The 12820-nt window shown below is 40.5% G+C and overlaps 1 protein-coding gene across 1 annotated transcript in view; it reads right to left on the bottom strand.

Annotated features, from left to right (window-relative positions):
• The window catches only part of SHANK1 (SH3 and multiple ankyrin repeat domains 1), a gene marked incomplete at its 5' end in the record, with an annotated part of 69117 nt that extends 61451 nt beyond the window's left edge, over nt 1-7666 (bottom strand). Inside the window, 2 exons of the mRNA XM_083376226.1 lie at nt 702-905; nt 7457-7666. Coding sequence (XP_083232352.1) covers nt 702-905; nt 7457-7666 — 414 coding nt within the window. The remainder of the gene's footprint in view (nt 1-701; nt 906-7456) is intronic.
• Nucleotides 7667-12820: the final 5154 nt, after the last annotated feature.

Here is a 12820-nt window from a genome sequence, read left to right as displayed (position 1 = left end):
TCTCCCCAAGACATGAATGCATTGGTGAGTAAGGAAATCTCTGGTGGAGAGCAAAAAAATCAGTGGGGCCTCCAGGACAGGCCCCCTATAAAAGAAAAATATGAGTTAGATGGCTGGAAAAAGTCGCTAATATGCTCCATTTAAAAGCCCTAATACAATTCCCTTACATAGAAGCAAGCTGAACCAACTACCCATTATCTTGGGGATTCATAGCCAATAGGAGCAGTGGAACACAGAGACTTGTTCCACATTGACTTCACAGCTACATTGGTTCAGTTCACTACAAGGCTAGGCAACGAAATACTCGGTACTTTAAAATCAACTTGGCTGGCCAGCGCAGTGCTTTTATTTTATGTGTAATTATTGACTAGCTGTCAACAATCAACAAGGAGAAGAAATGATAGCTTTGCTCCTAGTAGTAGTAAGAATAATAAGAAACAAAGGTGAATCAAGTGATTGAAGCCTCGAGAGGAAGGAAACCAGAGCCAAAAATATCATCTTGCCTAGGAACTATTTAGATTAGAAATGCTTCTCAAGTTGGTGATGATGTAAGCAGCCTTTCCTAGTCTGGGATTTTGCAGATAGTGGACAACTGTATGCATATATCGTTATTTGTTTTTTTTAAATAAAGTACCAGTTCTCTCCCATAATGCTCATCCCTCTCTGACAAAAGAGTGCTGTCAAATAAGCAGCAGCCTTACCTCAAGATAGGGTACCCCCTTTTCAAAACTCTGTGGGTACTCGCGCAAGAGTCGCTCTTCATCTAGGAATTTCGCATCCCGGCCATTGGTGGCTGGCTGGAAGAGTCCATAATTTAGAACATCTTTGAGGCTTTCGTTGAGGGTGCAGAGAATTTGTTGTTTTGCCACCCAAATGGCTGCATCAGGGTTGAAACGTAGGCATTTCTAAAGCAGAAACAGGCCATGCAGGAGAAGGGTGTGGATAGAAAGCAAAACAATTCTATCAAATTGGCCCCAAATAATAGATGATTCTGCCCCAATGGAGCACTGTGTGTCCTATAATAATACTTTTTAGCCTTTTTCTTTTCTGGGATACACTTAGCTAAACTTGCTTGATCTGAAGTAGCTAAGCTGGGCCAGTCTAGTTAGTAGGGCCATGGAGAGCTTTGGGTATGATTTCAAAAAGGCATTTTGGAGCATGTGGGAACATAAAAATAGAACCCATCTGCTGCACACACACAATCCAGGGAAAAGGCCCAGCTGCTTAAAACAGCTTGTGTCCCTGAACACTTAGAAGCACCTTTCTGAAACTCAACCTAAAGCACAAACAGTCCTACTGGTCTGTACTTAGATGGGAGACCTCTAGGCAATATCAAGATTAAAGGCTAGATTTTTGGAAGAAGGTGGTGGCAAAACACTTCTATATTCTTGCCAAAGAAGCTATGGATGCATTCATGATATTATTAGGAATTCATCTCAATCTGGAAGAAATTTACTTTAATAACTTTAATAGATTGAGCAGGCCACACAGTCTCACTGATACAAAGAATTTCTGAATTCAATTAAGCCATTTTTAATGAGAAGGGCATCAAGCAGGGGAGAACTTAATCTTGGCCAGCCTCTGTCCATAGCCAGAAATGTTCCAATAAGGAGTCTGGGAATACTATATTGTGACAGAAAAACAATCCATGTCCGCTGTGGCTTAGAAGTAGTTTACATTTATACTGAACTTATTTAGGTGTATTAAATAAGTATTAATACAATGTTATTTTAATGCCACTACTTCTCAATTATTCTATTGTGTTTGCATTCAACCTTTGGTTCGGTCATTTTGCAGAATATGAACTTTTCCTCATATGTCCATAAACAAAACAGAAAAATTTGTATTCTTAATTGAAACTCATTGTTCAATTAAGGCACTTGCTGCCTTTCCCATGGAGGTCAACTCTTATGGATCTTCTAAAATGATGGCCTGGGGCAGCTCCAGCCGTCATTTAAATTTTTTAATATAGTCTTTAACACTGAGCAGTAGCCCATGGGTGGTACTATCAAAAGTGCCAGCATTTGTTCAGAAAAATTGCTATCACCCCTGTAGTGATATGTCTACTGAGTTTCCCTCCGATGCCTCCATTTTGATGGAAGGTGTAGGCCAACATATAAAGAAAGGCTGCTGCAAACAGTGGTAGTTTAGACTTTAGATATAATGAAAATAGTGGGTGTGTCTTTAAATAGTTATTTGTTTTAATATTGCTTATATCTAAAACATGAGCAATTCCAGGGCCTTTCCATTCATTTTGGGCACCAGGATTCTGCTCGTATTTTCCCATAATTTGGTGGAGCAGTGGGCTAATGCCTCCTTAAGTAACACCAGCTGCCTGCAATTAGTGCAGGTTCGCATCCCACCAGGCTCAAGGTTGACTCAGCCTTCCATCCTTCCAAGGTAGGTAAAATGAGGATCCAGATTGTTGGGGGCAATTAAGCTGACTTTGTAATAATGCCGCTTGGGGGGGTGTATGAAAGCCCTAATAAGCAGGCATATACATAGAATGAAGGCTACTGCTAAGCTTGTAAGCCGCCCTGAGTCTTCGGAGAAGGGCGGGATATAAATGGAATTAAAATAAAATAAATAAATAAATAATTTCCTCTCACTGTCCTACTGTATCAGCTTCTTTGTGTTAGTGTTTTCTATGTGTTCCATCATTTGTTTAGTGCTCATAGTAGATGTGAAAATGCAATAGTAGCAGTAGCTATGTAAGGGAAACTATGTCAGATCTATCTATCCCAGGGGTAGGCAACCTTGGCTCTTTTATGACTCGTGGACTTCAACTCCCAGAATTCCTGAGCCAGCTGTTGGCTCAGGAGTTCTGGGAGTTGAAGCCCACGAGACATAAAAGAGCCAAGGTTGCCTACCCCTGATCTATCCCATCAGGACTAGCAAGAGAGGCATATTGCAGGTCCCATTTATGAAAGAGTATCATCTACTGGTAGTGGGATACAGGGAAAAAAATCCTCCTCTATTGGGGCACCCAACCTGTACAACAAACTTTTGCCCTGGATCTTGGACTGGCCCTGGATCTCCTAGCTTTTAGGAAGACCCTGAAGATATGGCTCTGCTGCCATGCTTGAAGGACCAGCAATGGTGGGGAGAACTCCTGTAATGGCTGTGTCGAACTGATGTAGGATGCATTCTACCACTGATCATGATTTTTTTAAAAAATGATTATGGATTGTTTTTATATGTTTGCATATGACTAGTCCTTGGTTAACAACAATAAATTGCAATTAGAATTTCCACTGCTAAGTAATGCAGTTGCAAGGCGCAATGTCAAATGACTACATCGCTTAGCAATGGTATCCCAAGACTTCCAGTTGCTGTCATTAAACAAGGATTGTGGGTCATTAAGCAAGTCCCAGGCTACTTGCAACACGCCAGAAGTCAGTTAAAGTGCAGTATGAGGCACAGCACGTGGTATGCTTGGAGATGATTGCTGCAAGGCAGGGGAGGGTGGTTGAAGGTTCACCAAGTTGCAGTGTGAGTATAGCAAAGGAATTGCTGCTGGGCAAATTATAGGAGTGACCTGTGACCTTTCCTGTCATCTTCCCCATTGACTTTGCTTATGAGAATCTGGCAAGGAAGATTGCTAATGGCGGTCGTGTCTGTGGGACAGAGCAGCCATTGCAAGTGTGAGTCAGTTGCCAAGTGTCCAAATCACAATCACATGATCACAGCTTTGCTGGGACAGCTGGAACTTTGAAGAACAGTGAAAAGTATGAATGTAGCTTTGAGCAGTCACTAAATGAGTGGTTGTTAAATGAGGACAACCTGTACTGGTTTCTTACTTGGTTTTATTAGACTGTTTTTACCTGTTGGGGGCTGCCCAGAGTCACTTAGTTGAGGTGGGCAGCCATACAAATCAAACAAATGAATGAATAAAGCAGAAAAGTCTGAAGAATTCAGTCCTTCTGTCAAGTGATAGAAGCATCAGTGAGCCATCATCACAAGCTCCACATCTTTTGTATATATATGCAGTGTCTTGGAGCTCCACCATGGTGGTACATTGCTGCTTTCATCACTCCCCACTCCCCCTCCCCCCCCACGCAATTCCCTCCACTTCTGTGGATGCTTTCTGATCTGATTGTAGCAGGAAAAATAAGGGAAATTTTATGCTGTGAATGCATCCCTTATTTCAGGTACAGAAAATTAACTGCTATATTGCAGTTCTAACACAATCTTCCTCAAAATGGCATTTTCCTTATGTTTTCATGACAAATCTTACTCCCAGCAAAGATCTGCCTGTGGATGATTGATCTTTTGATGGTTTTGTATATCCAGAAGGTGCCTGATTGGGAAAGCCTGTTATGTATTATGAATTATAGGATTTAACCAAAATGTATACTTGAACCAAATAGGACTGGACATTTCTGCCTTTTGCTCCCTATACATTTTATTCATTCTGTCGATTTCTTGATGCACCTTAGTATCAAGAAGAGGTTTCTCTTTCCAACTTCCCTTGCAGTTTACATCTCCTTCTCTCAGTGCTAAGACATCCAGGGTCAGAACTGGGGAGCAGGGGAAGGTAAGAAGGGACAATCAGCAAGACACATGCTGGCAACTCTATCCTGGTTTCCATGGTCACAACAATTTGTGATCTCTAGCAACGGTTTCCATGGTTGCCCCATGAATAGAAGTGGGGCCCAAACTGAACATTGGCAGGGCATGGGTTTAAAGAGAGACTAAAAATTTCTGGATGGGTAGAGAGAATGTAACCAGCGGGTCTGTCTTCTCCAGAGTGATAATGATCAACCTACTTGGAAATTCTTTGTGACAATAACCTGGTGGATATGTTTATATTTTACAAACACACACACTCCTATATACTAGAGTAGGCAGGCATCCTGTATGTATGCACTATGAAGTCTATTTAGAACACAGTGTTAAAGAACAGAGAAATTAACTGGGTTAAATGAAAGAGAACATAAGATTATTTTACACAGCTATTAATAAATTACAAAACAGAAGCCACAAATCTTCCATTTGTAAAACAGTTGATTGACCCTGTACTCTCTGAAACCAACCTGTATGTTCTGTTTTCAATGCCGAGGAAAATGACAATCTTTAATTACTAAGTTTACATGGCATGTTTGATAAATAGCAGTGGTATATAACTTTCTCCCCTGGTTTCATGTGGTATCTACTAGATGGACCCTCTTTGATGTTGGGTCTCCAACTATGGTGGCCAGCAGCAGCTGTGAATGACTAGGGATGGTAGCTTTCATGTAATGTCTCCAAATATCTCAAAGTGGCATTGCAGGAAATAAAAATAGTAGCTCTTAAAACTCAATTATGTTTATGAAGAAAAGCTAATGTGCTAAGGTTTGCTGGATAATTAGCATCCTGATAGCTGTCCAAGATCTCTGTCCAAAACAGCTGACCGCCATGTGTTTCTTGTGCTTTATTTTCCAAAAGAGAACTCCAGATGATACTTACAAGGGTAGCCCCCCAATTCCAAATAGAAGAGGAAATTTGCTATGTTTACCCTATGTTAACAGAAAGGCATCCATATGTGCTTAGGCAGTTGTTATCTCTCATAATCTTAAGGTAAAGGTAAAGGTTCCCCTGCACATGCGTGCTAGTCGTTTCCAACTCTAGGGGCCGGTGCTCATCTCCGTTTCATAGCCGAAGAGCCAGCGCTTGTCCGAGGACGTCTCCGTGGTCATGTGGCCGGCATGACTAAACGCCAAAGGCGCACGGAACGCTGTTACCTTCCCACCGTAGTGGTCCCTATTTTTCTACTTGCATTTACCTTTTGGGATTGAATCTTGGTTTAGATTCAAGACCCAATGCATATGGACCTTTGCATTGAGATTGAGGACTCAGAGAGATTAGAATTGATAGTAATTGACAGGCTGGAAGAGGAGACAGACTGAAAAAAAGGTCTGTAATATAACAGAGACTGATTTAAGGTTCTTTAAAGATTGTGTGATCAGCTCATTGCAATAAATTCCTTCTGAAATAATGAACATTACAGGCTCTTACCAAGTCTTCTCCAGCTTAACTCCTAATTTTGACTACAGCAAATTATAATTTCTGGAATTCAAATCAAACATATGCAGAGAGCACTACATTGAAAAAAACTCTAGGGTATAATTATATTTTTAAATTCTTAATAAAAAAAATATATAATGTGATTGAAAAAGAGGAAATGATAATTTGAATCTAATTGTCTCCTCCTGTTATAATTTTTTTCACATGGTTCTGACTCTACCCCTAATTTCACTCAGCTAGCTTTTCTTGGGGCTTGTAACATCATTGTCACCTCACAATCTCCTGGAAGAAGATGAGATAATAAGCTAGAAAAATCTAGAATGTATACGTATATGGAATATGTGGAGAATTTCATAGCAGCTCACATCAGCACATGCAATTGCACATAATAAAAGCAAAAGCATTTCTTAGACGCTCAGAGATGGTGAGGGCAGCTGTACAAAGAAACTGTAATGGGAGAGGAGGGGAAGGGAAGCATGTTTTGCCTAGATCTGCAGTTGTCTCTCCATATCAAAGGACTGCTGGATGAAAGTACAGGCAGTTGTGGCAGTGTCCTTGTTTTATTGCTAATGAAGCAAAAAAGTAATATGTTTCTTTTATTGCTGAGTTCAGGGTGAATTCAGTCCTGTATTAATTACTTCTCAAAGGACAGTGTTGGACTTGGTAAGGGACTAAAAATGGAAGTTTAATCTTCTTTTATCTATCCATATTTCTTGTGCCACACTTCCCTATAGCAGAATCAATGATTTAAAGACAAGGTCACCTGATGCTACACACATTCTTGCCCCAAAACCCACTGCAGATTTTACCCACCCTTACTTAATAAGTTCATGTTGTGCAGCAGCACTCTGAAAAATGAAGAAATATAGTGAGCAAGGTGCCCTGATTCAAAAGGGATGTATTTGACTCAAGAAATAATTCCATAAAACTGGGCACAATTTCATAACATCATGATCTACTGGAATAAAAATTAGTTTCAGTAATTTGAAATAAAAATAGAGTCCTCCTTCCACTTCTGCTCCCTTGTGAATTAGTAAACAGGTCCCTTGGGTTAGGGACCTGTTACTTTTATACTCCAAAGAGTGCCTACAAATGACATGAAATCATAAATGGTTGTAATAATATTTCAGCTGGATCAAAAAGCAGAAAACCTAAATGTCATTTGAAATAGATTTGATTCAAGTGGCTTTGCAATTGCCTTCTTTCTTTTTTTAATTCTGCAATTGAATCTACAGCTTGGTATTCCCTACCTTCATAGTCCCCATTCAAGTATCTACTGTGCTCAACCTTATTTAATTCCAAGACAGATAAAAATGGTAAAAAAAATCATAAATTGCTGGAAAAGAGCAGCAAATACATTTTTTTTCAATGCACTTTCGAAGCTCAGCGTGCCTCCTACAGTGTTTCAGCTTTTGCCCTAACCCTCCCTCCTTTCCCTGTGGTCCCTTACCGTCTGGTGCAGATCAGGAATACCAATTCGGAAGACCATCATACTGAAGTGAGCGTCCTCAGGTACTGACATGGAGCAATTGTGGGCAGGGTTAGCAGGACTGGCCGGGGGGCTGGGCCCCTCGTGGGAGCTCTCTGAGCCCGACTCCCCTTCGGGGCACTGGGAGAAGTGCTCCTCCTCCTCCGCGCTCGATTCGGGGCTCTGGGGCATCATCAGAGGTGCTGGGCACCATCACTGGCTGCACTGCAAGGATGAGGAGAGAAGAAAGATACAAAGATTTTTCCATGGAGGAGAGCAACAAGGGATATATTACAAACAGCAGGTGGGACCCAGGAACATATACAATGATAGCCTCCCCATCTCAGAGTTATAAGACGCCATCTTCTAAAATACACCTACAGTGAGGGAAAAAATTATTTGATTCCCCCTGCTGATTTTGTACGTTTGCCCACTGACAAAGAAATGATCAGTCTATAATTGTAAGGGTAGGTTCACTTTAACAGTGAGAGACAGAATAACAACAAAAAGATCCAGAAAAAATGCATTTCAAAAAAGTTATCAATTGCATTTTAATGTGTGAAATAAGTATTTGATCCCCTATCAGTCAGCAAGATTTCTGGCTCCCAGGTGTCTTTTATACAGGTAACGAGCTGAGATTAGGAGCATTCCCTTAAAGCAGACATGTCAAACTCGCGATGTCACGTGACATCCCATGACATATCGGAGCTTTTTCCCCATTGCTGGCAATGGGGTGGGCGCAGTTTTGTTGCGACGCGTCTGGCCCGCGGGCTGGCAGTTTGACACCCCTGCCTTAAAGGGAGTGCTCCTAATCTCAGCTTGTTACCTGTATAAAAGACACCTGTCCACAGAAGCAATCAATCAATCAACCAGTTCCCAAACTTTCCACTATGGTCAAGACCAAAAAGCTATCCAAGGATGTCAGGGACAAGACTGTAGACCTACACAAGACTATCGCCAAGCAGCTTGGTGAGAAGGTGACAACAGTTGGTGTGATTATTCGCAAATGGAAGAAACAAAAATAACTGTCTATCTCCCTCAGTCTGGGGCTCCATGCAAGATCTCACCTTGTGGAGTTTCAATGATCATGAGAACGGTGAAGAATCAGCCCAGAACTACACTGGAGGATCTTGTCAATGATCTCAAGGCAGCTGGAACCGTAGTCACCAAGAAAACAATTGGTAACTACGCCGTGAAGGACTGAAATCCTGCAGCGCCCGCAAGGTCCCCCTGCTCAAGAAAGCACATGTAAAGACCCATCTGAAGTTTGCCAATGAACATCTGAATGATTCAGAGCAGAACTGGGGGGATGTGTTGTGGTCAGATGAGACCAAAATCGAGGTCTTTGGCATCAACTCAACTAGCCATGTTTGGAGAAGAAGGAATGTTGCCTATGACCCCAAGAACACCCTCCCCACTGTCAAACATGGAAACATTATGCTTTGGGGGTGTTTTTCTGCTAAGGAGACAGGACAACTTCACATATCAAAGGGATAATAGACGGGGCCATGTACCATCAAATCTTGGATGAGAAGCTCCTTCTCTCAGCCAGGGCATTGAAAATGGGTCATGGATGGCTATTCCAGCATGACAATGACCCAAAACATATGGCCAAGGCAACAAAGGAGTGGCTCAAGAAGCACATTAAGGTGCTAGAGTGGCCTAGCCAGTCTCCAGACCTTGAGCCACTCCCATAGAAAATCTGCAGAGGGAGATGAAGGTTCAAGCTGCCAAATGTCAGCCTTGAAACTTTAATGACTTGGAGGGGATCTGCAAAGAGGAGTGGGACAAAATCCCTCCTGAGATGTGTGCAAACCTGGTGGCCAACTACAAGAAATGTCTGGCCTCTGTGATTGCTAGCAAGAGTTTTTCCAAGTCTTGTTTTGTGAAGGGGTCAAATACTTATTTCACTCATTAAAATGCAAATCAATTTATAACTTTTTTGAAATGCGTTTTTCTGGAATTTTTTTTGTTATTCTGTTTCTCACTGTTAAAATAAACCCGTCATTACAATTATAGACTGGTTATTTCTCTGTCAGTGGGCAAACACACAAAATCAGCAAGGGATCAAATAATTTTTTTCTCTCACTGTATGCACACTTACTTGTGACATCTTCATAGACTGCAGTGCTAATAAAGCATTTAAATCAAACAGGCCCGGAGCAAAACACCCATGCACACCCAAATAAAACCTCAGGCAACTCTAGTACAAAGTCATCCTTTATGCTGTCGTAAATAAGCACAAATATTAAAGGTTATGTTGATTTTAAAAAAATAAAGGCACAGCAAGGTCATCCATGCTGTTTTGCTGGCCTAGGGTGAATGCTAATTGTGCCACCCACCCACATCTTATTCTGCGTAGGAGGCAGATTTGGTTTTCTCCTTAAGGAGTTTCCCAGATTGTGACTTGCTTTCTCTGCTCAGTACTAGGAAATGGGAATTTCCAGTTTTACAACTATGCAACAATGGGAGAAAAAAGATCTGAGATCAGTAAAACCTAATTTCTTCATTAATCGAGATAATGCCAAGTAACTAAATCAGCCTTTCACAGTGTGGTGCTTACCAGGTGTAACAGACTGCAAGGCCCATCAAATTCAGCCAACTAAGAAGTACATGACTGGGAGAAGGCTGACAAATGTGATGTGCTGAATACTGGAAAAGTTTCGAGGGAATGGTAGCAATTGCTACTTCAATATAGCAAGCTGTCAACATGTAATGTAATGCATGTAATGAGCTTTTCACACTGTGCAGGGTATGACTATCAGCACCTGGTCTCACAATAATGGATTCACACAAGCATATAGGAGGGGGGGGAAAGTGGTTTGTATGTATTCAAGTATGCTTCCCAAGCAGTTTATAGAAAACTTGTTCAGACACAAAGTGCTATAATAAACATCACTCTGAAAAACATACAAAAATCTCACCTGATCAGTCTAGCACATCTCAGATTCAGTTATTAATTTTGATTTATAGCTTAGAAAGAAGTCATCCTGCCCTTCCATTCCCTTTTGTCTTTTAGATTTCTTCCTTTCGTTCTGATTGCACATCTGTTTTGTTCTGTGTCTACCAACTTTTTTCCCCCTGTGCTGTCCCCATAAGAGTGGCAAGTATAAAAACCCCATCACAAGCTATTCCCAATCACATGCCAATCAAATTCCCTCTCATATCTCTTCCACCTCCATCCCATTCTCCTTCTCTGACTTTTCATGCTCTGTGTCCCAGTTCCAGCTGGCCCCAAGGCCTATGTAATCTGGAAATAAGCAGCACGTAATGTCCCAGAAAGTGTAACAAGACCTGGAATGACTGCCCTACTTCTGACACTAGCCCAAAAGGCTATTAATTAGCCCAAAAGGACATTGTCATTCCTCCAATTTCAGACAGACAAATATACTACAAGGTGGAGGGAAACATAGCTCAAAGGATGAACGTGAAGTCTGAGAAAGTTCCAATTTTAAGCATTTCCAGGCACTTGCTTAAAATGATGGAGAAGTGTTGCCAATTGGAAAAAGAAAATTTGGGACTAAACGGGCAAATAATCTGAGTTAGAATAAGGCAATTTTGATATCTGATAAATTATTGCCCAAGAGAGAGTTCCTTGTTTGATAACACACATCAGATCACGCCCTCTGTGGCCATGACCTTAGAGACTCATAGATTACTAGCTGTTTCTGAAGCACCAGTGATTGCTGTGATTGAACAGAACACATCAAGAAAGAACAAAGAGAATAAACACCCTGACAGTCAAAGAAAAAAGAACTCTCCACAAAGCCAAGTGGAGAAAGACAGATGATTGAACAGTGCTAGTGTAGTGCTTCCAATTCTTTATACACTGTGTAAAGCTTTAATACCAAAGATGTTTTGGAGTATTAGTAACAGTGATGACCCATGATATCAGTGTAAGAACAGTAAACAATGTGTTTTAATAGCATCTAGGTCAGTGTTTCTCAATATCAGCAACTCTCAGATGTGTGGACTTCAACAACCAGAATTCTCCAGCCAGTACTAGTTGGAGAATTCTCAGAATTGAAGTCCACATATTTTAAAGATGTTGAGATTGAGAAACTCTGATGTGGGAAAGGTCTCAAATTTGTTCCATTACTGGTAGGTATGGAACAAAAAGGCACACAAGAATGTCAGACTCTCTTGGAAAGAAGTTGAGCGATTCTCTAGTTCAAAGTAAGGAACTGTACTGTTTGTTGCTTTTCCACTGAAGAAAAGGTAAAATGTATCCATGGCCTCCACATTCATATAAATTGAATGAATGTATAAATAAATACTTATATTTCAGAAGACATTTAAGAATTTTTTTCTTTTAAATCCTTCAACTTTCACTGAACAAGGGCCATATTGCAGAAGATACTTTTTGGCAGAAGCTGTCATTTTAGCTGTGAACTGTCACAGCATGATAGCAGAGAGAGATCCAAGTAAAGAATCAAATAGATATATCAAACAAAAAACAACAACAAAAAAGACTTAAAAGTACTTCTCTCTCTGCATGCAGTAACCATAGTAGGCTTTAGCACGTGATCACACACACACAAACACACACACTGAGAGCTATGTATAATTAAAATAGTCATGGATCATGAAGGGAGCATTTAACATGTTTAGTTAGATTTTGCTCAATCTGATATGCTCCAAATATCTGGCTCTCAACTCCCATTAACTACTCAGTTCATACCAGTCATCTGTTAACAGATAAATAGGAAGAAAAAGAGAAACCCCAAAATGAATTCACAAACTATGCCATTATGAGGTTTATTTCTGGTTTAGGGCAAGAGTTGTCAAATTGCATGGAGCTGTTTGTTACACATTAATAAAGCTGATTTCATTATGTTTGGGTTATAAAACAAAACAACTATAGAACTCACAACTTTGTTAGGCACAATGCCACAAACCTTAGTTTTATTTTATTTTTAGACGGTCCTTTTCACTTTTTGTTTCACATTTTATTTGGATTAAATCAGCTATTTAAAATACCGCCAATCTACAGAAAATCCTGGCTTGGCTGTCAGCTGTTCCAGGCAGCAGGTAAAGCCACAGTTGGGTTAAAATTCAACCTACATTTTGCTTGGACTGCCCAGCTGTTAGCACATCCAGATAGAGCAGAAGTTCTAATAACATTCCTGTTATATATATACTTTTTTAACAAAATACTTTTCTATTAGGAAATATTTTTGTGCACTTTTTCTTACTGTTTTACTGAAATGGTGTTCCTTGATCTGCAAAGCAGATCCTGCACCTGCAAAAAAAATGTAGGAAGAAGATGTTTTCTAACTGTTTTGCTTTTTGCATATCTCTTATTTAATGAACTGCATCACAAAAATCTCAGAAGTGCAATCAGTG

This window comes from Vipera ursinii (genome assembly GCF_947247035.1).
Source record: "Vipera ursinii genome assembly, chromosome: Z".
Lineage (NCBI taxonomy): Eukaryota > Metazoa > Chordata > Lepidosauria > Squamata > Viperidae > Vipera > Vipera ursinii.
The sequence above is the reverse complement of the archived record's forward strand: the minus strand, read 5'-3'. Positions and strand labels throughout refer to the sequence as shown.